Source organism: Mya arenaria, chromosome 4 (assembly GCF_026914265.1).
Source record: "Mya arenaria isolate MELC-2E11 chromosome 4, ASM2691426v1".
NCBI classification, from domain to species: domain Eukaryota; kingdom Metazoa; phylum Mollusca; class Bivalvia; order Myida; family Myidae; genus Mya; species Mya arenaria.
The window spans coordinates 9,948,650-9,972,819 of NC_069125.1; the positions used below are offsets into that span (position 1 = coordinate 9,948,650).

The following is a 24,170-nucleotide window of genomic DNA, read 5'->3' on the forward strand; positions in this document are numbered from 1 at the left end:
TGATAGAGACCTTGCAGTAGTACGTGTGTGATAGAGACCTTGCAGTAGTACGTGTGTGATAGAGACCTTGCAGTAGTACGTGTGTGATAGAGACCTCGCAGTAGTACGTGTGTGATAGAGACCTTGCAGTAGTACGTGTGTGATAGAGACCTTGCAGTAGTACGTGTGTGATAGAGATCTTGCAGTAGTCTACGTGTGATTAATATCATGCAGTAGTACGTGTGTGATAGAGACCTCGCAGTAGTACGTGTGTGATAGAGACCTTGCAGTAGTACGTGTGTGATAGAGACCTCGCAGTAGTACGTGTGTGATAGAGACCTCGCAGTAGTACGTGTGTGATAGAGACCTTGCAGTAGTCTATGTGTGATAGATACGTAGCAGTAGTACGTGTGTGATAGAACCCTTTCAGTAGTCCGTGTGTGATAAATACTTTGCAGTAGTCCGTGTGTTATAGAGACCCTGCAGTAGTCCGTGTGTGATAAATACTTTGCAGTAGTCCGTGTGTTATAGAGACCCTGCAGTAGTCCGTGTGTGATAGAGACCTTGCAGTAGTACGTGTGTGATAGAGACATTCCAGTAGTACGTGTGTGATAGAGACCTTGCAGTAGTACGTGTGTGATAGAGACCTTGCAGTAGTACGTGTGTGATAGAGACCTTGCAGTAGTCCGTGTGTGATAGAGACCTCGCAGTAGTCCGTGTGTGATAGATACTTTGCAGTAGTCTGTGTGTGATAGATACGTAGCAGTAGTACGTGTGTGATAGAACCCTTTCAGTAGTCCGTGTGTGATAAATACTTTGCAGTAGTCCGTGTGTTATAGAGACCCTGCAGTAGTCCGTGTGTGATAAATACTTTGCAGTAGTCCGTGTGTTATAGAGACCCTGCAGTAGTCCGTGTGTGATAGAGACCTTGCAGTAGTTCGTGTGTGATAGAGACATTCCAGTAGTCCGTGTGTGATAGAGACTTTGCATAAGTCCGTGTGTGATAAAGACTGTGCAGTAGTCCGTGTGTGATAGAGACCTTGCAGTAGTCCGTGTGTGATAGAGACTGTGCAGTAGTCCGTGTGTGATAGAGACCTTGCAGTAGTCCGTGTGTGATAGAGACCTTGCAGTAGTCCGTGTGTGATAGAGACCTTGCTGTAGTAAGTGTGTGGTAGGGACCTCGCATTAGTACGTGTGTGATAGATACGTAGCAGTAGTACATGTGTGATATATACGTAGCAGTAGTACGTGTGTGATAGATACGTAACAGTAGTACGTGTGTGATAGATACATAGCAGTAGTACGTGTGTGTTAGAAACCTTGCTGTAGTACGTGTGTGATAGAGAACATGCTGTAGTACGTGTGTGATAGATACGTAGCAGTAGTACATGTGTGATATATACGTAGCAGTAGTACGTGTGTGATAGATACGTAACAGTAGTACGTGTGTGATAGATACATAGCAGTAGTACGTGTGTGATAGAAACCTTGCTGTAGTACGTGTGTGATAGAGAACATGCTGTAGTACGTGTGTGATAGATACGTAGCAGTAGTACGTGTGTGATAGAGACCTTGCTGTAGTACGTGTGTGATAGAGAACTTCTGTAGTACGTGTGTGATAGATACGTAACAGTAGTACGTGTGTGATAGATACGTAGCAGTAGTACGTGTGTGATAGAAACCTTGCTGTAGTACGTGTGTGATGGTGAACTTTCTGTAGTACGTGTGTGATAGATAAGTAGCAGTAGTACGTGTGTGATAGATACGTAGCAGTAGTACGTGTGTTATAGATACGTAGCAGTAGTTCGTGTGTGATAGAAACCTTGCTGTAGTCCGTATGTGATAGATACGTAGCAGTAGTACGTATGTGATATAAACTTGGCAGTAGTACGTGTATGATAGAAGACTTTGAATTAGTACGTGTGTGATAAAAGTATGAATGAATCACTTATTTGATAGGAAATGTGTCAACACGTTTGTGCTAGAAAGCTTGCATAAATATTTGTGTCCGTTAGAAGAATTCTAAAAACAAGAATGTGCTAGAAAATCTTCATAAAAACTTGTTTGCAAGGAAATGTGTTATCAATTGTGTTTTAGAAACTTTTTAGACACAGTCATTACTAGAAAAATTGCAGCTACACATTAAAGAACACTTGCAGAAGCGCCTGTGTTTTAGGAAACGTTTAAGCAGTTATGTACCGAAACACTTTCGGAAGTACTGGTGTGCTAGAAAACGTATAACCACCATCGTGCTAATAAAGTGCAGAAATAAACATGTAAACACGTGCAATTAGATGTTTGACATTTTCATGAAAGGGAAAATGTTACCATTTATTTTGACAATCCCAGCAACAACGTACTTTTACGTCAGTAAACACATGATTTTAATATATTTGACAGACTCACGCGACCGTTTATTAACTGACAAAAAGATATGGCATTTGAAGCAAATTTTGGTTATTTAGGTGCATTTGATATAACGAAATATTAATGTGTAACGCGCGTCAATTTTATGGCATGAGCCTTCGATAACCATGACATTGTAAATGGAGGAAAACGCTAGTTTTCCATCAATGCCTTTTCTGTCAGCAACGTATTAATTATCCTAATTAAATTGCCAAAAATACGGTAAAACCATCTTTAATGAATCGCATCAAATTTCAACTTTCAATGGCATTTTTGTGTCAAAAACGCATTTTCATGATAAAAAGGATTTCTTTAATTATACGTTATCGGTTTACGGTCATTTTAAAGTCCAAATTGTTGAAGTTTAAAAAGTTTGGAAACAGTCATGCCGTTATCTGTGAATGGAATGCAAATAAAAGTGACCAGATTAGTCGAAATTGTACAGGTCGGCGCTCAAGATTACAAACTGACCGGAAAGTTTGGGAACGTGACAGTTTTGTGGGACTTGATCTTATTAGGGAATGTGAGTTCCCATGCATGCATATTTTTTATGAGAGTGTTTTAGACGAGCTATCAGGCGCGCGGACGAAATCATGTTTGTTTGTTTTTTCTACCAGGGGCGTAGCCAGGCTTTACTGAATGTTACGCACGAAAGGGGGAGGGTGTGAGAGGGGAAATATCCCTGTAGCCGTATCCGTATGGGGGATGGGGGGGGGGCTCCCCCCAGGGAAAAAAAGGAAAATGGAACTAACATGTTAAGCACTGATGTGTATTTAGAGGGATTTATAGGTTCGATGCCGCCGACTTTGTAGTTACCAAGATACTATAGCTGATCTCCCCTTTATTCTTATATCAATGTTTAGCTTGGCCCTCGACTTTGAGGTCATTTTTGGCCATATATATTGTTTTATTTTTCAAATTGATGTTACACACATGCGTAAGTGCGTAACACTGGCTACGCCCCTGTCTACGTGTATAATTGTGTAACTATTTCCTTCTTCATTTCGTTTCTGTCCTGTTTTTGATTTAATAATACATGTTGTTTAGTTGTTCATTCATTCCTTCAATAATTTGTTTATTCTTCTCTTACTTAAAGCCTTATCTTCTTATTCCGTTCCTCCAATCGCTATCTTCGCATTTTCTTCCTCTTAACACTTGCTCCAATAATTTCCTTATTGCAAGCGTTTGATAATTTTTCCATCCGGGTCTTTTACTTCCTTTAGTCAATTGTTGGATACTTCCTTCCTGGCGTCAGTCGCTTGCTTCTTCATCATTCGTGTACGCCCTGTTTCATCTCGTCGTGTGCTCTTAATTGTATTCCATCAAGGCCTACAAAATTGTTTGGTTAGGGTTACATCCTTTTCAAAAATAGGTAGGAAAGGTAGGCTTTTTTATTAGGGTTTATATAAGAATGTTATTCATCATTGGAGAATGGTGTTAAAGTAATCTACTGTATAAAGCATCCAAGGTTTTAAACTACATATCAAAAAGCACTTAAAAAATAAAATCAGTTTTTCATTTTTTTTTTCAAACTCATTATAAGAATGGTAGGTTCGGCGCCTATTTCATAGGTATGGTCGGGTAACCCGAACCAAATGTAATTTTTTAGGCCCAATCATTAAATTTTGCTCTTTGCGTCTGTCCTTTTTTACGTCAATCGTTTTGCTCATTTCTTCCAGCCTTCAATCATGTCCTCCTTATTGCATTCCTTCAGTCGATTACTCCTTTTACATTCATTTGACCATTAATTTGCTCATTATTTCTTGAGTTCAACATTTACTGTATTTCTTCCTTACCTATATGACCCTTATTTCATTCTATCAACTGCTTGCCCCTTCTTACATTCCATCAAATGTTTGCCCCTTATTTTATTCCATCAACTGTTTGCCCCTTATTTTATTCCATCAACTGTTTGCCCCTTATTTTATTCCATCAACTGTTTGCCCCTTATTTTATTCCATCAACTGTTTGCCCCTTATTTTATTCCATCAACTGTTTGCCCCTTATTTCATTCCATCAAATGTCTGCACCTTATTTCATTCCATCAAATGTCTGCACCGTAACTCATACCAACAATTAGTTGCCCCTTATTTCATTTCATCAACTGTTTGCCCCTTATTCCATTCCATCAAATGTCTGCACCGGAACTCATACCAACAATTAGTTGCCCCTTATTTCATTTCATCAACTGTTTGCCCCTTATTTCATTCCATCAAATGTCTGCACCGTAACTCATACCAACAATTAGTTGCCCCTTATTTCATTTCATCAACTGTTTGCCCCTTATTCCATTTCATCAACTGCTTGTCCCTTATTTTATTCTATCAACTGTTTCCCCTTATTTCATTCCGTTATCCGCTTGCCCCTTAAATCAGTTCATTAACTGTGTGCCCCTTATTGTATGCTATCAACTGTTTGCCCTTTATTTCATTCCATTAACTGTGTGCCCCTTATTTCATTCCATCAACTGTTTGCCCCTTATTTCATTCCATCAACTGTTTGCCCCTTATTTCATTCCATCAACTGTTTGCCCTTATTTCATTCCATCAACTTTTTGCCCCTTATTTCATGCTATCAAATGTTTGCACCTTATTCCATATCATCTGATGTTTACCCTTTATTTCATTCCATCAGTTGTCCCTTCCTTCATACGTTTTATTTTCATTTTTTCATACACACCCTTTCTTTTCTTTCAGAAAAAAATGTCCTTTAACTACTTACAATCGTGTCTTTCTTCTAGTTGTATCGTTTGTTGTCATTTCACTCTCCCATTCAACTATTTCTTGTTTATTCGTAAAACTCTCACGGTGGGGTTCTTTATGAATATTTCACTTTATCATCTGTACAACCATGTAATGGTTGGTACGCAACGTTAAGTAGCTTAAATTCCCCACGGGGTTATACATTTGCCATCAATATTTGCGTCATATCTATAATAAAACTTTGGAAGGATTGTTAAAACGCAACAGTTACGGCACATTACAAACACAACTAGTTTCATAGCTACAAATTAACCAAGCTGTACAAATACCTTGTTTTGTGCCTTTTTATATTTGTTTTCATGATAAAATCTTGATGCAATCTCAGATATTGGAACACAGACTCGTGACATCTCCTATTTAATGCTTTAGTAAAGAATTTGAGACGCAACATTTCCTGTATAACGAAAGGTTTTGAATTATCTTAAACTGTAAAGAAAAGAAATTTTGTCTATTTCATTAACTATGGGACTGATAGAATACGCCACACAAAGTCCACGAGAAGTTTTGTTACAAGCATTAATGAAAAGGCCGAAAGAAATGAGCAAAAAAACACATGACATCTGAATAAAGAGATAAATTGGAAAGAATGAAGGCGTAAGATAATTAATTACACGTAGAAAAGAAAGAAAGAAAGAATGAATGCAGATTGTAAAGAAGTGTAATTACCATATTTTATTACCTACATGTTATTGCCTACAAGATTGTTTTATTTCATGAAACAAAATACTTTGTGACGTATTTAAGCAATATTTTTTAAGTTAGGAGAACTGACTTAAGATATTTTATGAATATAGATCCTGTTTTATTCTCTGATATTATCGAATTGTATTGAACATTTTTGCTATTCTTCGGGTAATCCGACTGTGGGAATATCTGAAGTAGGTCTGCCATATGGCTTTCCGACTCAACAAATCGTGACCGCGTGCCCTTATTTAATTCATGATCACAAATAGACGGTTAAACATTCGTATCAATTGAATCTTTTTAATATTCGTATTGAGGCTGGGGTACTTTTATTCAATCAGCCTTTAAATTCTTGTAGGCACACGCGAAAAGATTATCAATTTCTTTTTCACCGTTATTTTGATGTTTGTTCCTAATTATCTGTATTTAAATAAAAGGGTACTTCAAAGTCGAGATAAAAGGGGTCACATAATTTCACCGTACATGGGCAAGAACCCACCTGCCGAGTTCGCGTCTTTGTGGAGAATTTTAACGGAAATTGTCGAATTGATTAAAGAGATCTCAGAGCAGACGACAGTGTGCCAAAAGCAGACGACCGCAAAAGCCTCGCAGACTACATTGTCGCGTGGCCAGAAACAAAGCAGATGGCAGATGATGCTTCTGTAATTTGAGGTAAATGCAAATAAAACATCTGCCTTTTATGTTAAAAAAGATGCTGAATAATTTAAAGTTTACACCTTTATTTTAATGGCTTTCCGTTGAGTCAGATCGAATGATAACACCCTCCATTGTCATAAATTGAACGGTTAATCCAATTGCATTTCGCTGTAATGTCCTGAAATTCGGTCTTTTGAACTTCTGAATGAATTTAAATCCGTCTGTTAAATTTTATAGGGATTTAGATAGTAATTCAATACTAAAGGGGTCTAAATGATTAATCGCATTTTGGAACATTTCCTTTGTTTAGATAAAACATTTGCTTTTGAGATGAAATATTTCTCGGATTAGAAAAAGGACGTCCGGTATTTTTCATAATACTAGCCAATATTTGGAATGGGTTTATGAATGACCAGGGGTAAAACGATGAAAAGAAGGAACCATGATTTTGTGTAAGAAGGATTGACATTGAAGCGCCACTTTGGATGTGCGGGTGACTCCTTCCCTCTAACCGAAAATGATATGGTTTAAATGTTGTAAGGGAGTTGGGGGTGGGGGGCCCTTCCCCCAAGAAATTGTTGTCTATCTTTATTCCGAATTTGGGCATCACCATCACTATCATTTCTTCTTCTTCTTTTCATTTTCCATCGTTATTATTATTATTATTATTATTATTTATAATTATTATTATTATTATTATTATTATTATTATTATTATTATTATTATTATTTTCTCTATCATTTTTTTTTCTTTTTTCGTTTTTTTATAATTGTTAACAAACTTTTTTTCTTTTTTTGCGAAGATACCTACTCATCTGCCAGAAAAACATATCTGAAACGATAAGTGATAGTACAATTTCTTGTTAAGAGAGACAACTGCTCCTGAAAACGAGCAAATAAATAAAAGTTGCCTCCCATAGTTATATTTGTTATACGAGTACATTGGTATGTCCGCTGTATAATTCGCACGTTGAACCTTTTTTTCAGCTGGAGAAAGTAACTCCGAGGAAAACAATTCTACTCACGATAAACTCATAAGGTGAACATTCATGCAGTATATATCTGCTGAAAACAACTCTATAGGCGAGTACTGACAACTAGGAGAACAATACTCGCTGCAAGTAAAGTATTCAAAAGGTGAACACTACACAGTAAGTAACCTACACAGTGCTTACTTACTGTGAGCACTACACAGTAAGTAAGCACTACACAGTAAGTGAGCACTACACAGTAAGTAAGCACTACACAGTAAGTGAGCACTACACAGTAAGTGAGCACTACACAGTAAGTGAGCACTACACAGTAAGTGAGCACTACACAGTAAGTGAGCACTACACAGTAAGTGAACACTACACAGTAGGTGAACACTATACAGTAAGTAAACAACTGAATATACATTAAGTAAACACTAAACAGTTAGTGAACACTACACATTAAGAGAATACTTCACAGTAAATGAACACACAACTTGCTTTTTGATCACTTTTAGAGGGTGAACTCTAGTTGCTAGTCAATAAACTTCTGAGAAGGTGGATACTTGTTGCTCGGTGAACACTCCTCGTCAAGTAAACTGAGTTTATGTACAAAGAAAACAGAGATTCATTCTTGTTTGTATTAATTTATTGCAAAAAGATTTATAAGTTAAACTTGACTCTTTAACAGTATAAAAGATGTGAAAAACACCAACATATTTCATTGACAATGAATTTGAACAAAATTACACATAAAAATGCCATAGAAATCAGAATGGAAATGGCTGATAGTACACATAATATGGGGAAACTATTAAATAAATAAGCATGAAATGAGAATAAAAATTTAAGTCTCTGATATGATGTATAATAACATGAGGATTATGACAAATAGTGTAAAAATGTTGTATTTATAAAATGTATTCATAAAATGATATTATACCGTAGGTTAAAAATATCAATAACAGATATATATTGGCTTTTATACATAATATGACACATATAAATTGAGTTATTTACAAAATAGTGCCAAATAAGTTTTTTATATAATTGAACCAAATATATGGAGTATCTATTTAATGGAACCAAATATAATTAGAATTTTTATATAATAATACCAAATACAATTAGAATTTTTATATATAATAGTTCCAAATATAATAAGATTTTTTTTTTATATAATACTTCCAAATTTAATTAGAGATTTAGTAAAATAGTACAACTTATGAATTATCATGAAATCTATGTAAATAAAATAGAACTTCTTAAGAAAAGATTTCCACATTGATTAACAAACCATTGATTAACAAACCATTAACTAACAATATTACCAGTAAATCAAAATTGATTCTTAATGATAAAAGTTTCCTTACTGTTCACACTCGAGCCACAGCCAATGATGTCAACGGACAGATTCACATTTAATTATTTAGACCTCTGTCAACCAAAATTCATAAAACATATAAAAACTAGCAACTTTGAATTTATAACTAAAATTACTGCTAAATTTTCATTTTGTCATTTATTTGTTTTATTTAGTTATTTAGAATTTACCACATGTGCATTGGTAAGTACACAGGCATTTAAAAGGCATTTCACACTGAACACAAACCAAATCAGCATGTATACTTCAAAAGCATTAGCTGGTGCCAGACTGAGCCCGTCCTGCCGACTTAATCATAAAGAAGACCCAAAATAAACAGTGTTACACTACCTTTAACTTGTTACACAAACATGACAGTTGGGCAAGCATACTCAGGCAAATAAATGATCATTAAATTTATCTATATTTACTTGAAAATCTATCATAGCAGCATCTCAAATTACTTAAATATATAATATTACCGTAATGAAGACTTTTCACAAAAAGTACACAGAAAAAATAATTTGAACATGTGGAATTCACAGTACATCACATATTACAAATAACTTTAAAATATAAGCAAGTATATTGAATGCTTTCATATTATAACTATAAATTAAACAACAACTATTTATGGATGAACTATTTGCAGATATATAAATTATCCATATGACATTAACGATGTCCTGGCAACCTCCAGGACAGTAAAACCTCCAAGTCAAGTCATATCCTGTCAGTACCCGGTACACCCTAATTTTTCTTGCGAAAAGTAAGATAGAAGCCCTAAGTTATATGTAAAAAGCATAATTAATTTAATAATCAAAAAAAAAATATTTGTAAGTGATCTATTTAGCACAGGAAACATATACACCGATTGGCTAACTTTATCTTTCACCCACCAACTTGATTTCAATGAAACAATCTGTTCGTTTGTAATCAAGTTTTTGAATTTTGGATGTTAATTTACCTGTATATCCGAGAATATTTATATCTTAATCAACCCGGACAAGAGTGAAGTTATCAATGTTTGCAAAATTAAACCCTTGCATACTCAGCGCGTTTCAAAACACAGTTTTCGTACACACAGCATTTCAAACACAGGATTTGTACTCAGAATTTTACAATTATATTGAAGAACCTTATGTCCTTAACACCAAACTGTATGTGAAATTCTTTGTAAACAAGCAAAGATTGTGAAAAACGTCAACACTTCTAATACTTGAAGGTAGAAGAAAACCAAGCCAGATTGGTGAAAGCGAAAAGGAACATCTGACAGCAGGAAGAGACACTTGAATTCAACTGTTTATGTTCCCTTAGAATTTCTGTCTATTAAAGTTGTGTCAAACCTTGCAAATTACTATCAATAAATATGAGAAAAATGGTCTTATACGACTAAGATTTATTTCAAACAGACACTATAGGAAAAGCTAGGATTTCACTGGAGCCATGATTACAATCAGCCTCAAGTCGGAGGTTGGACTCGAGATTCAGAACTGCCAAGCTATGTAACTCTTCGTCCATGTGGAGTAACAATGGTGAACAGTATGTTATCACTCAAACATTTCATAATTATGTCCAAAGATAATGTAAAAATAACGAAATATAAAAAGAATCTTCACATTTTTAAAAGTTGCCGAGTCCAGACTCAACCCTAAGACCTTTATTTAACCCAGACCATAAATGCCACTTCCAGTGTTAGACACTTATGTTGGATAATACGGCAAATGTCATAATCGATAATCAAATCGAAACAGGTAACCATATTCGATAATTGAATCGGACAAAACCAAAATATTGGAATGAACAAAAAGTTATGTTTACATCCAAAACTTCTAGGTCATATTCAAGATTTATATATGGAATATTTCATAAATGGCTCAGCGATAGACTTATGATAAAAAAAAGAATGTAATAAAGTTTAAATTATTTTTTTTACAAAGTATTAGTTCTAATAAATAGGAAATGATATTTACAAATGTAAAATGTGTTTCATGGATTTTAAGTAAAATAACATAAGTTTGATGAAAGTTGATTTTTGATCATAAGCCATGATTACCGACGTTGGCAGCCCTAAATTATTTGATCAGATTCGATAACTGCACCATCACTAACTGTTCTTGCTAGAGAAGTCCATCAGAATTCCCACTTACACATTTAAGTATTTCGAATCTTATCCAAGCAGTCTAAAGTGACTTAGAAATAAAGTTGTACAGAAAAGACATAAAACAAAATTTGCTTAATATAATACTTAAAAAAGATATAATTTGGAATTATGTTATCTGAAACTGACTTGAGAAGAAATAAATGCAAAATAGAATCCCTTATTAGGTGTATGACAATCTCACAAGGTATGGAATCTAGGAGTCTGAATTTCTGAGACTCCGAGACCAGAGTCTCTCACCATGCCTCTTATTCTGACAGCGAGATCACAGACTGCGGTCATTTTAATGCCACACTACTTTCCAAGCAGGCCACCTTTAAGAACGATTTGTTCACATAATCACTCTTATTGCCAATACATTCGCTGTAATGTAAATTTCCTTCGAAGGCTGTAATAAGAAATGGCCCTATAACTTTCTCATGAAGTGAACACATCTCAGAAGCTGCACAAGTACTTTTGAAGTTATGCTTAATGTTGTTCAACACACGTTATCAACCATTGCTTGTGTTTGTATTGCGAAGGTCAATGTTTGTATATATGGGCTGGTTGTAGCTGGGGTTTAACACAGTGGTGATGGGAAGGTTGATTCTCCTTTCTTCTCTCCTTGGCTCGGGACGTGACATCAGCCTTGATACTTCACAGTCCTCCTGGGAAAAGATGAATGAATTATTAAATTATGCGTCAAGCTTTTCAAATCACATGTAGGTTATTTACATTGAAAACCCCCCCCCAAAGATTCTGAAATCCGTTTGTACAGTACATGTACTAAGATCATCAATATTCATAGTTCAGTACTACTAATAGCAAGAAAAGACACATCACATGACAGGTTCTCAAGTTCTGATGGTCTAAACAAAGACACAGTTGTATGTAAAATTTACTCGTAACATCAAAATATACTTAATATAAAGTTCAATAATGCATGTAATTATTTCAAAAGCACATTTGCTCAATTGCAATGAATAACCATGGAAAAAAGCTCATATTCCTCTAGAACCAAGTACTTTCATTACAAAAAAGACCTAAATGCTACACAGTTTGGCCATAAAATCATACACATCAGCACCAACAAAACACGGGTGCTGCAGTCAAACATGGGGCATTACTTGACAATAACTAAACCATAGTTATTTCTCTTGCTATACATAGGCTGTTGTTGCAACACGTGTACCAAGTTTTATTTGAATTCTATTATAGCTACTGCCAAGGTTAAAGTTTTGGCATGATGACAACGCCAACATGTACATCAAATGTATAACCATAACCAACCTAAAAATACCAACAAATGACAAAAACAACCGACAAGCCACCTCTCTAACACTACCCCACCCACCTCTGACTCTTGTTTAACTGCCAGTCCATCCATTCCGTCTCCTGGTTCATGTTTTATTGAGTGGAATCGACCGCCCTCCCCACGGACACGATTCATAGCATGCAGGTGACGAGACTCATGGAGATATTTCTGTAAAACATTCGTAAAACAGGGTTGAAATACTGAAGCATTACTAGAATTAATATATAAGCATACAGCATCATGCCTAATACAATGTATATTTTTTTGCATTTTATTTAAGTTCATTCTTATTTATTTCAATTTTAATGATCATATACATCACACTGGTGTCTGTTTCAATGAAACCAGGCCCCATATATCACAGTAAAACTGACCCCAATCTCTTATTCTCTACCTAAAAATACAACTTGTTTTGCAATTAAATGCTCAAGATACATTAAGAAGCCACAACAGTGAAAGGATAGCCAATTGGTTTTAAAAGACTTAAGAAATCTGTGAAATCAAGGGATACAAAACCATGCCAAAATCGGCCTAGATACAAATTCCCTCAGAACATGATCTACCCACCTTTCTAATGCGAGGAATCTTCCCCTCCTGCTCAAGTTTAGCCCGGGCTTGTCTCCGTTTTAGAATGCGGTGGTACTGTTTGGCATTCACGTAGAGCGGTTCCTCTTCCCCGGATTCAGTTTGGTTCCCTGCTTGTACACGCTGCATGTTTGCCAGGTTAAGAGCCGACATGTTGCCACCTACCACTTGCTAAAAAGAAAAATTAAAATTAAGTGTTTAAGTTTGGTTTTAAAAAGGAAAGGATGCTTAGGGAGAAAAGGGTACATTGTATGGTTGTGAAAGTTATATATCATGAACTTGGCAGGAAATGGACAGGGTGCAGCACCCTTTCATAACTCTTTAGCTAAAATCCTATTCAAATGCTTAAACACTATTTCCTGTTGTTTTTTTTAACAAATTTTAATAAAGGCCACATCTCAACAACTTTCTGGGCTGTCTGGTTAGCGCAGTGGTTAGTGCACTCGCTTCTCACCAAGGCGACCCAGGTTCGATTCCCGGACTGGGTGCAAGTGGGTTTTTTCTGGGTACTCCTGTTTTTCCCACAACACAAGACCACACTCTCGTGCAACATCGTGCCAACGAGAGTGACTATCACAGCTTTCTTCACAATCATTGTAAAATATATAACGTTTAAACTAGGAAACCAACTTGTCAAGAGTGACAGTCCAATTTGAAAGTGCCGTCCTTTCGAAGAGGGGGTGTTTCTTTCAATGGATTAGCCTTGATCGTATGTTGATTTTTGCTCCCCAAATAATAAATTACTGACAAACTATGATTTTTTCCAAATAAAACCTAACTTTTAATCCTACAGATTTTATAATGACCTACCATGTAAAATATTAAACAACAAAGAGAGGCAACTCTTGCTTAATAATAAACACATTCCTACCATGACTTGTCCCCCTGGTAACTGCACCAGCTGAGTCGCCTGCTGATTGGCTGCATTCTGTTCAGAACCCATTCCTGCTGTTCCATTTACTGGCAAAGCATAACAGAATAGGGTGTAAATATTTTGGTAAAACCCTAACAATAAACTTGACTGTAAAGCAGCCTGCTGGTATGGCATTTATGATGGCAAAACTCCCTTTCTCTTGTACAATTAAACCTCAACAAGTTTGATGCAAATATAACCGAGAACAAAAAAGATCTTCCCCTACTGCTACAAATTATATCCAAATGTTTTCGCTTTTATGTGTGTCCCAATTACTAAGATTAATATACATGTAAAGAAATGGGGCAATTCCACTGCGTCTTAACTTACTGATTTATAAAATACAAGACGAAGAAATTAACAAAACAACAGAGAAAAATAGTAAAAATAAAACAACTTTCAAATAAGTAAATGTGAAATACTTTTGAGTGAAAAGAAATTTCTTTGGAATCACGAAAGGCGCTGATCTTGTCCCCCCTTTTAGTTGGAAAAAAACAACAATGAATCTTTACATTTTAAGATAAATCACAACTTGTTATACCTTGTGCTAAGCCTGGAGTCGGTGCTGCCGATTGTTGCTGTTGTTGACTGACCACAACCTGTTGTTGTTGTTGTTGCTGATGCTGCTGCACCTGTTGTTGTACTTGTTGTAAACCATCTGTTGTTACCTGTTGTGAGGAAAAAAAATGGTTCTGAAAATTCTACATATATATATATATATATATATAATTTATATTTATATATTTATATATCAAAATACTTGATAAGCGCACTCCCATCACACCAAGGCGCCCCAGGTTCGATTCCCAGCCTGGTTCAACTTCTATGTAAATTAAATTGCAAGTTAAACTCGCTTGCTTTTCACCAAGGTCTGCAGGGTTTGATTTCCAGCTTGGGCACATGTGAGTTTGGTTGTGGGACAACCAAGTCGGGTAAGTGGGTTTCCTCCAGGTACTCCTGTTCCCCCAACCCTCCCAAACACACATAACATAAGACCACACTCTAGCTTAACATTTAGCCAACTAGAGTAATTAATACAATTGTTGTAACTTAGTTTAGACATACACTCAGACCAACGGAATGCGGATGTGAGTGTCAAATTTTATTATTGTTATTTTATCCCGCTATTGTTCAGAATATTTTGGCAGGTGATTGGATTTGTTATACATTGTAATTTTAACCATCTGTTCTAAGTTTAAAACTTAACAAATCATTTTGTAAGTCATGGCTTACAATTTTTACATTGTAATTTGTATCACTATTGACCAAGTTAAATGTTCCAGTCTCAACTTTTTTTTAAGTTATAGCTTAAATCGAAATTTTGTATGCTATATGTATTGATAGGAAATCTTAGTGTACAGGGTCTTTAAAGTTACCTGAGAGAGTTGCGGCATTTGCGGCTGCTGACAGAGGAGCGTCTGTCCGTCTGCTGTCTGTATAAGCTGGCCCATAAGTTGCTGCAAGTTCTGTGGGGCAAACATCTGGGTCTGGGCGAGCAATTGGCCATTCGGTTGCTGGATAAATATCTGCAAATAAAAACCCAAGAATTAAGACTAAGAAAAAGAAGTATTTGCTGTAATTTATGCTGCAATTTTCTGGTAACAGTATAACATTCTGTATATAAGGTTTTAACCCATGTTTTAAAAAGGACAGTGTGTTGCAGAACAGAGACAAAAGGCTATGGGAGAAAAGGGGACATTGTATCAGGCTGTGGCGAACTTCAACATAATGAATTTGATAGATAATGTTAGGGATTGTGTTAAATTGAAGTGATATAAGGTTTCAACTGCCAAATATGTAAAGTTTATATGCATTTTTATCAAAACAAAATATTTGACAGCCTTAAGCATTTCATTCTACAAAGGAAGAAGGGTGCCCAAGCTGGTCTCTATGAGGGCAATGGGATACTACCAAAAAGGACAGGAGCAGCACCCTTTCTTCACTCTTTAGCCTAACCCATATGTATATTGCGTCAGTTAACCCTAAGATGAAGTTGTATGTTATAAGTTGGTTACTCAAATTGTATTTTGAAATATGGTTGACTTACACAGCCTCTGGCCATTTTAAAATGTTAAGAACAAGTTGTACATGTAGTTCATTCATATTGGTTTAGGAAATGACTGTAACGATCTATAATACATAACAACCACTAATTGAAAGCTTCGAGGCAAAACTTCATTTGCTTAATTTTTAGGGCTTTCTCAGACTCAGAAAAACGCGAGTCTCTAGCACAATTTTCAAGCCAGAGACACCCACTTATTATATACAGGGCAGCCATCGGGACCCAAAAATGAACATTCATCGAGCCTAAACCAAATACTGAGACACCAAATAATTAACAGAGACTCTCTATTTGTCAAAAATAAGAGTTTGGTTGTCCGGTTAGCGCAGTGGTTAGCGCACTCGCTTCTCACCTAGGCGACCCGGGTTCGATTCCCGGCCTGGGCGCATGTGAGTTTGGTTTGTGGTCACCAAGTCGGACAAGTGGGTTTCCTCCGGGTTCTCCGGTTTCCCCCACAACACAAGACCACACTCTCGCGTAAAATCGTGCCAATGAGAGTGATTAATATAATGTTGTAATAACTTGTTTCACAATCGTTGTAAAATAAATATGTTTAAACTAAAAATAAGAGTAATAGGGACCCCAGCTGAAAAATCCTTGGGAAAACATAACAATAAAAAGCAAGAATAGCATTTAATTATTTTTTTCGTTATTGTTAATTTAATGCCATGTATGATTCAGGTAGAAATAATTTAAATAGCAAACATTAAAATAAATTAATGTTTTACTAAATAATACTTGAAATATGTTGATGTGGAACGGTACTCTCTGCCTAAAATTATGCATTAATGTGCTTTTCAACATTCATAAAATAAACTCAACTTCATTTTAGTTGGTTTTATAAAGATTGGCTGGTTGGACTGGCAGGAAGTGACATGGTTATTTAAGTTCAACAAATAATTTGGCCAGAGTTAAGGGACTTGCTACCTATATTTGGCAATATAAATATGACTATGAAAGAAGGTTCATGATGAAATTTTGAACAGGTTCCCAGTTTAAAATCAATTCAAAATTGGCCAGTTGCCAATGCTGAAGCCAACAAAGAATAGATGGTGGTGATCACAATAAATAATTCAAAATTGTTTTTGTTTTTAGAAAACACACAGCCTTGACTTTAATTTCAATACCGTACAATTAACTGTGGATTTTTAAGTGATTTAAGAACATTTTTTAAGGGTCTCTTTATTGATGTTAATTGATGAATTTGGAAGAAAGGGATAAACAGAGCACAATAAGATAACATTACAATGTAATAGAAGAAAAGATGGACATAAAAGTGAAATAAATAATATTAAAGAGCATAGCTTCTCACATCCTCGGCATCCCAGTGTATCAAAACCTATATAGGTTATGATAAACTGAGGTGCCGAGAATGAGATGTCCATATTTATCCATATTTATCCGGGTTATCCTTGATCGCAAGGTCTAAAGAAATACATACATACATACATACATATTTGGCACATGAATGTCTAACAAAGCCTACCTACATGTACATGTTTACAAGCAACTGTGCTGATAATTCACTAAAACTAAAAGCTTCCCGGGTCTTTATGCATTTTACGAAACAAGATTGTCGCTGATAACTACAGTTGTTTTTTTCAAAACAAGGGGTGGAACTCGATACCTTAAATAATAAAACTGAGTTATGGTCCTTTCTGTACATTTGTGAATTGTATCTGGTACCATGTGTACCAAGTTTCAAGTTTAATGTCTTTAATTGTTTTACAATATCACCATTTTAGGACAACAATGGGTTTACTTTTGAAGAGGCAAAGGAGCAATGTAAAAAATACATCACTAACAACAGCGCAACAAATGGCTTGTGAACCCATCCTAGAGAAGTCTCTAATCATGGTCTTGGTCAGGGTTGAATATTTTGTACAACCAAGTAGCCGCTGTCAAAAACAAACAAGCTGATAAAACAGGCATTGAATTTGAAACAAGGTCAACTAACACAAGCAACAACACAAAAACTTGCAGCAAGCAGAACAACATATTTCACACAACACGAAGCACAACAGTGAATCTGGATACCTGCTGGGGTTGAGCGAAGGTAAAACTGGGGCCCGAGGTTGGGGTCGTAATACACTGCAACTGTGATAGAGAAACAAAAGTTGGGACTGTTGGTCGAGAATAATGTGGGCTTGTATAGCATCATAAAAAATCATGTTCAAAGAAACTGCTGGGGAGTAACAATCTTCTGTTGAGTGCTAATTTGGGCATTTACAGGGGCACCCAAGGTTAGAAGGATATTTACCAATAAAGTGCTTATTACAAGATGAAGGCTTTGGGCCCTACTCCATGAACCTAAATTCAGTAGCTTTACCATTTGTTATGAAAAGAATGATAAATCTATGTTAATAATGATATTTTTCTGTACAGATGACAAATGATGTTTATTTGGCTGTGCTTATTAAAGTAATGTACAGATGTATGGATGTTCTCATACATAGAAAAAACTTAAGACTGTCATTTTGCTGTATCTGCTTCTCAGTAGTAAAGGTAATACATAGATCATGGGCCATATTCGATAACAAACTCCGCTTTAACTCAATTTAAAGAGTTAAGTCAGAGTGTTTTGAATTCAATGGAAAATCAGTCGGCCAATAATTGAAGGAAATCACTGAGGCATGTCTAAGAATAAGGATATGAATTATATTAAATATTGTGGGCTTAAAAAGTATGCTATAGCTCGTACTTCCCTGAGTTGAACTTACAAATCTTGAACTAGTATCAACTACCATGCATTATGATGACCTGTTGTAATATGATCTTCAACTATTATGCCTTACCTGTTGACCGTTAGGGAGTGTCATGGCCTGGGGCTGACCCTGGGGCATCTGAACAAGAATCTGCTGTCCAGAAGCTGTCTGTATGATCTGCTGGTTCTGTCCGGCCAACTGCAGCATCTGGAGAGAGAAGGTCAATGTCTTCAATGGACTCGTTCACAGATTTTTGGATGGATTTTTTTCTGTGGAAACATTAAAACTCAGTCCGCTCCATATACTTCCTTTTATGAACAAACACAAGCTTGCATCTGGCAGATAAATAATTAACAGAATTTTGCAAATTGTGATTCAATTTTCAACAGCGACACTAAACCTTAAAATAAAATATAAAATAGAGTATAATTTGTCATTTTCATTAAATATTAACAACAGATCTCTAACTTGATGTTTAAACATTGAAACAAGCCTTTTGTTCACATTTCACACGAAATTGAATTTTCTCGGTCTGACTCTATCAAACGTGAAAGAGTCCATTTGAGATGGAACTCAAAGTCTGTTATTTTAGTCAATTGCTTAAATCTATACAGTCTAAGACTTGGCATACTGTATAAACAGTTCATAAGGTGACAAGATGGTTTCGTAATTATTGTGAACTCAGTATACCAATTTTGCGATGCTATTTTACCTGTATTCCTGTAAAGTGGTCAAAGTTCTTGAACAAATTTTCTGGCTGTGGTTTTGTATTTCAACTTCTTCGTGTTTTTACCAAAAATGTCAGATTCAAATTAGGAGCCTTTTTTTGTTTAAATTAGTTTTAAAGCACAATATTGTGTTCCTGGTAAACGTAACAACATCATTCAAGTTTGTTTACTTCAAAAACATAATTTTAAGATCTATTCATTTCATTTTTTTAATTTAAAGAAAACTATTATTAAGATTAGGTATAATTATTATTAAGATTAATTATAGTTTATATCAATCTCCCAAGTTTCATTATTTTCAAGGCCCACAATTCAGCATAAGTGATAAAACAATAAACAAGTGCAAGAAATAAAATACATTACAAAGATAAAATGAATCAGCACACTGTAAAATCCTACCAGGTAATGCAGAATTGTTTCAATTATAAATTTAAGAAAAAATGCATTATTATTTTGTTTTTTTAATAAAAAGTAAAGCAAATTATTATTATTTAACCACTCATTGTACATTGGACTGAATAGGAGTTTTACGACTTAGACATAAAATATAAAATTTTAGCATTTATTACTTGACAAGTTAACCTTTGTGTTCCATAATTTTGAACCGTACTTATGAAGTATTTAAAAAAAGTTTTTTTTTTGTTTTTTTTAAAAGCTTCATCTGTCAAACCATCAATAAATCATACAAATTTGCAACTCAAATGCGTTGTCATGAAAACACCATTTTCAAAAAGTGATCATTGATTTTTCATAGATAAGAATTTTTCAAAAGATTCAAAAATCATGTATAAAAAATATCTACTTTCAGTTCAAAATACCATGTATATATTGTACATATTATAAATATATACTTTCAGTTCTAAATACCTTTTTCTTTAATATCCTTTTATGATATTCAGATACCATGCACGAATCATTAAAACCCATGTCTTGTTGAAAAGATCTATAAGAATTCATACTGAATCTTGTACGAGTGTTAAGATCAGTCTTCTCTACACCACATTAAATAGTAAAATGCGGCAAAGTATAAAAATATAAACAAACAAGTATTTTTAACCCACCAATGAGCATAGAGTGTGTTATATTACGTAATAACTTGTGCTAAATTTATTTCCTGGTTAAGTGTCCATTTTTAGAGCAGGATGCGTTTTAAACAAATCACTTCCTATTTGCAGTGGGCTCAACTGCTATACACTTGTAAAAAAATTAATGATACAATTAAAGAGCATATTCATTTTAATGAAGATCTTAATTGACAAATCGGTAAAAATAATAGTTTATTGTTTTTGCTGTTGGCAATATGAACATGTTTTAACAGTTTTAACGAATCAAATCACAAGTTAAACAAAGTATACACCTTCATGATAATTTAATTAATTAATTAATCTTTCATGTTTTTATAAATCATTTCCTGAAATATATAACATTTACGGGTCCTATACATGAAATATAAAAAGGATATAGCCACAATGATATCAATAGATCTCATTTGTGTGTTTCTTAATTAATAACATTTGTCTGAATATATTGAATCTATTGCCAATAATAATCTGACTCTGACCAGTTTTGACCGGATATAATGATAACTTATATTATAAGGAATTTTCATAACGCCCGGGGTCAAATTCTGGGACATTTTTGGCGATTTTCAGGAGTATAATGCGTCTGTGTCCGCTCATTGAAACCCCTGTATTTGTCTGGGAAACCTTTTGAAACAAAACATCTGATTATTTAATTTAAACACAAAAACTTAACAAAGGCACCATCGAGCCAATGTCTGTCTGTTTACATCAGCTAAGGGACATAAATTGGCAATCCTTCAAGCCAGAGTTAGGGGCCTTGTTATACATGTGTATATTATTTCTGGCATATTTCAATTCAAGTTTCATTTCAATATCTTTAAAACAGGTACTGATTAAATTGGCCAAGGTGAAAGCTTTTCAATGCTGACAACAACACCAAGGCTTTAACTATACCTCAACTTTTTTTCTTCGAAAAACAGAAAGCCAAAAACCTTGAACATCTCCCCAATACAGAACAATTTTATTTATTTACTTATATACTTCAGTATTTGCAAATAGGCTTTGAAGAGTGTACTTGTCAATAAACTTATAGAAGCATGATCACAATGTTTTTGCATTAAAGAGGCAGTTGATTTGTAACGCCCAAAAAGCAGTTTTGAACATTAAGTCTTAGGCACTCCCAAATTGCAGTTGGTTCCTTTAATGTGGGAAGTCAATCGACAAAAATAGATGGTGCACTTAATTTGAAACTCATTTGTCAGATATTTGTTGATCAAATATGATAGCAAGTTTCTTATGAAAATGGATGTGTCATACAATTGTTTTTTTGAATTAATCTTTTGCAGTAGTTATGATACTTTTTCAAAACTAAGAGCTTTATTTATCAGTTTAAACAAGTTTTATTTGATTTTCGAGTGATCTACGAAACAGTCAATGAAATTATGTACATGACATTCATTTTTGATCTTTCAATAATTGGTCGTACATTTGTTAATATGATGGCCCTCATGATGCTCCCAGGAACTTACCCTTACCTGAGAGCTCTTGGGTGAGATGTGGATGACCATAGTTGTCTTGATTTTTGATCCTTTTGAAAGTTATACATCATCAACATTAGAAATCATCTAAATATTGGGGCGGTTTCAATAAAGATCATTATCCATTTTAGTCATAATTTGATATTATATTATGCACCAGTCAATGCAATTGTAACCACGGCCTGTGGTGACGAACTGCTGGTAAAATCCCCACCAAATGCCCCCGCAACCCAGGGACCCTAGGTTAGGCCCATTCCCTGCTATTTTCAGCGCGAAGAAAAAAACACTGCACTCACCCGGCAATGCAGGGCCATCTGGAAAGTAAAAACACAGCCCATTTCCCCGGCTAACCCAAGTATACCCCCGCACCACGGGGGCCGTGGTAAAAAATGACTGGCGCATTAGTGCTATAGTTTCATCATCTTGTTACATATTTTTGTGTGAATTAAACTGAAGCCAAAATTGAAAACATACACGTTATGAGCAAAAATAAAATCAATGTATTGCCATTTGTGATGTTTATACAACTAAAAGGTACAACATTTTTTTATATTAAAATGGCCCCCTGAACCATATGGATGACTACCTGTTGCCCAGCCTGGATGGTGGGAAACTGGCCCGCCTGGATAAACTGGACACCAGCAGGCATTCCCTGCATCACAATTGGCTGCATCTGCTGGTAAGCCTGCTGGCTGGTATCCAAGGTAACCCCTGCCTGTTGTCCTGCAAACTGCTCCATCACGGCAGTCATCTGGTGGCCAACTCCTGTGCTGACTTGCATCTGAAAGAAAAGTAAGTAAATTTCATTGGCAATGGTATTTTGCTAGAAACATATGTTGATGTTACCTTTTTTTTCTATTATGGGACAGTCACTATTCATTGTTTGGTGTTGGCTTTCTTGTTTTGAGATTACACAATGTAACTGACATCTAATCTTCTTTCTTATGACAGCCTTCAATAACACAAAGATTGAAAATGTGTTTTGATCCAACAAACAGTCCTTCTAGCCACAATAATTAACTAAAGGGAAGTGTTTCAACATGATGAAAGAAAAGATCACGTGAAAGGTTTGCTAATAGCAAAATCATCAAGCCCCATTAGCAGCTATTTAAATTTTGAAGCGACTTGCAAAAAACACAGAAAGCGTACGTGAATGTTTAAACTTATTTATTTTATAATGATTGTGAAACAATTTGATACAACATTTTATTCATCACTGTCGTTGGCATGATGTTACACTAGTGTGGTCTTGTCTTGTGGGTAAAACGTGCACACGGCAGAAACCCACTTGTTCAGGTTGGTTACCACAATCAGAACTTACACGGGCGAACCTGAGTTGCCAAGGCGAAAAGCAAGTGTGCTCACCACTGCCCTAGCCAGGCGACCATGTATTTCAGTTCTCTGTACTACTTTGATCAAATGGTTAATCAAATGACATGAAGCTGGAGGCTTTGACGGAGTATACAAACTTTTCTCAGCCTGTGATGTGGAAATTTAATTAGATTGGACAAGCAATTTGAATGTTACTTTCTTGAGTAAAATGATCTGGGGATTAGAACAAGAGTCCAATAAAATATACCCTCTATTTCAAAATTTCATTAGTTCAAAATATTTCAGCATACCAATACATTTTAAGAGTTATCAAAGACCTGTAGAATTAAAAAAAGGTATTTAAAACTTATAGACTACAGGAAAGCATTTCAGCCCATGAGAAATAGATTATAGTGTTATTTCAGTTTAAGTTATAATCTTCAAGAACATTATTTGTGGGGTAAATGTCAGAGGTAAAATATAGAAGGTTTAGGTACCTTAAAATTCTGGCTTTGACCCCACGTACTTATGAGTGATATTAAATAAACTTGGAACTTGAAATTAAATTGTAGTTCAATACGTAAATAATTACATTTACAAAAATGTCATACACGTAATGATATATAATCAAAAATTATATGAGTTGCACACAAAACTTGGATTAAACGTTTCTAACTCGTTCGGATGGGGCTCACCTTGATCTTAGGACTCATCTCGCGCAAAAGATCAAAGGTTATCTTTTGTTCGCATCCTGAAAGCATGAATCAAAACACTCAAGTATCTAATAATTTAAACAGGAATTACATTCTAAAACACTACGAAATTTGAAAACATGTGAAAATGTAACATACCTACTGAAAAACAATCTTGATTTTGTTTGATTGGCTGTACAAACGAAAATAAACTTATGAGCGAATCATGTCCAAATGTAGTACACTGACAATCGCCATTGGTGCGGGGATCAGAGACGAATCCCTCCCCTGGTTATTTTTAGAAATTGGGTCAAAACTGCTAAAAACGTAACATTTT

The 24,170-nt window shown here is 35.2% G+C and overlaps 1 protein-coding gene across 6 annotated transcripts; it reads right to left on the reverse strand.

Annotated features, from left to right (window-relative positions):
• Positions 1-8,086: 8,086 nt before the first annotated feature.
• Positions 8,087-24,088, reverse strand: LOC128231727 (nuclear transcription factor Y subunit alpha-like). Of its 6 annotated transcripts, none has more exons than XM_052944856.1 (10): positions 23,993-24,088; positions 22,417-22,611; positions 18,633-18,749; positions 17,875-17,934; positions 15,152-15,301; positions 14,317-14,443; positions 13,734-13,822; positions 12,845-13,033; positions 12,317-12,445; positions 8,087-11,630 (listed from the first exon to the last, which is right to left on the reverse strand). In XM_052944856.1, the coding sequence occupies exons 2-10, from the start codon at positions 22,609-22,611 to the stop codon at positions 11,475-11,477; spliced, it is 1,212 nt and encodes a 403-aa protein (XP_052800816.1). In that variant the 5' UTR covers positions 23,993-24,088; the 3' UTR covers positions 8,087-11,474. The 6 variants fall into 6 exon arrangements, with proteins under 6 accessions (XP_052800816.1, XP_052800817.1, XP_052800815.1 ...); XM_052944857.1 differs by having other exon boundaries at positions 23,997-24,012; XM_052944855.1 differs by lacking the exon at positions 23,993-24,088 and adding an exon at positions 23,837-23,892.
• Positions 24,089-24,170: the final 82 nt, after the last annotated feature.

What these genes read in the sequence shown, in the direction of transcription:
- LOC128231727 (XM_052944855.1), bottom strand. An exon ending in GACTCCAGGCTTAGCACAAG is followed by an intron (nt 13,823 to 14,316) that starts GTATAACAAGTT and finishes ATGCTTTGCCAG; the next exon opens with TAAATGGAACAGCAGGAATG. An exon ending in CAGTTAAACAAGAGTCAGAG is followed by an intron (nt 11,631 to 12,316) that starts GTGGGTGGGGTA and finishes ATCTTTTCCCAG; the next exon opens with GAGGACTGTGAAGTATCAAG.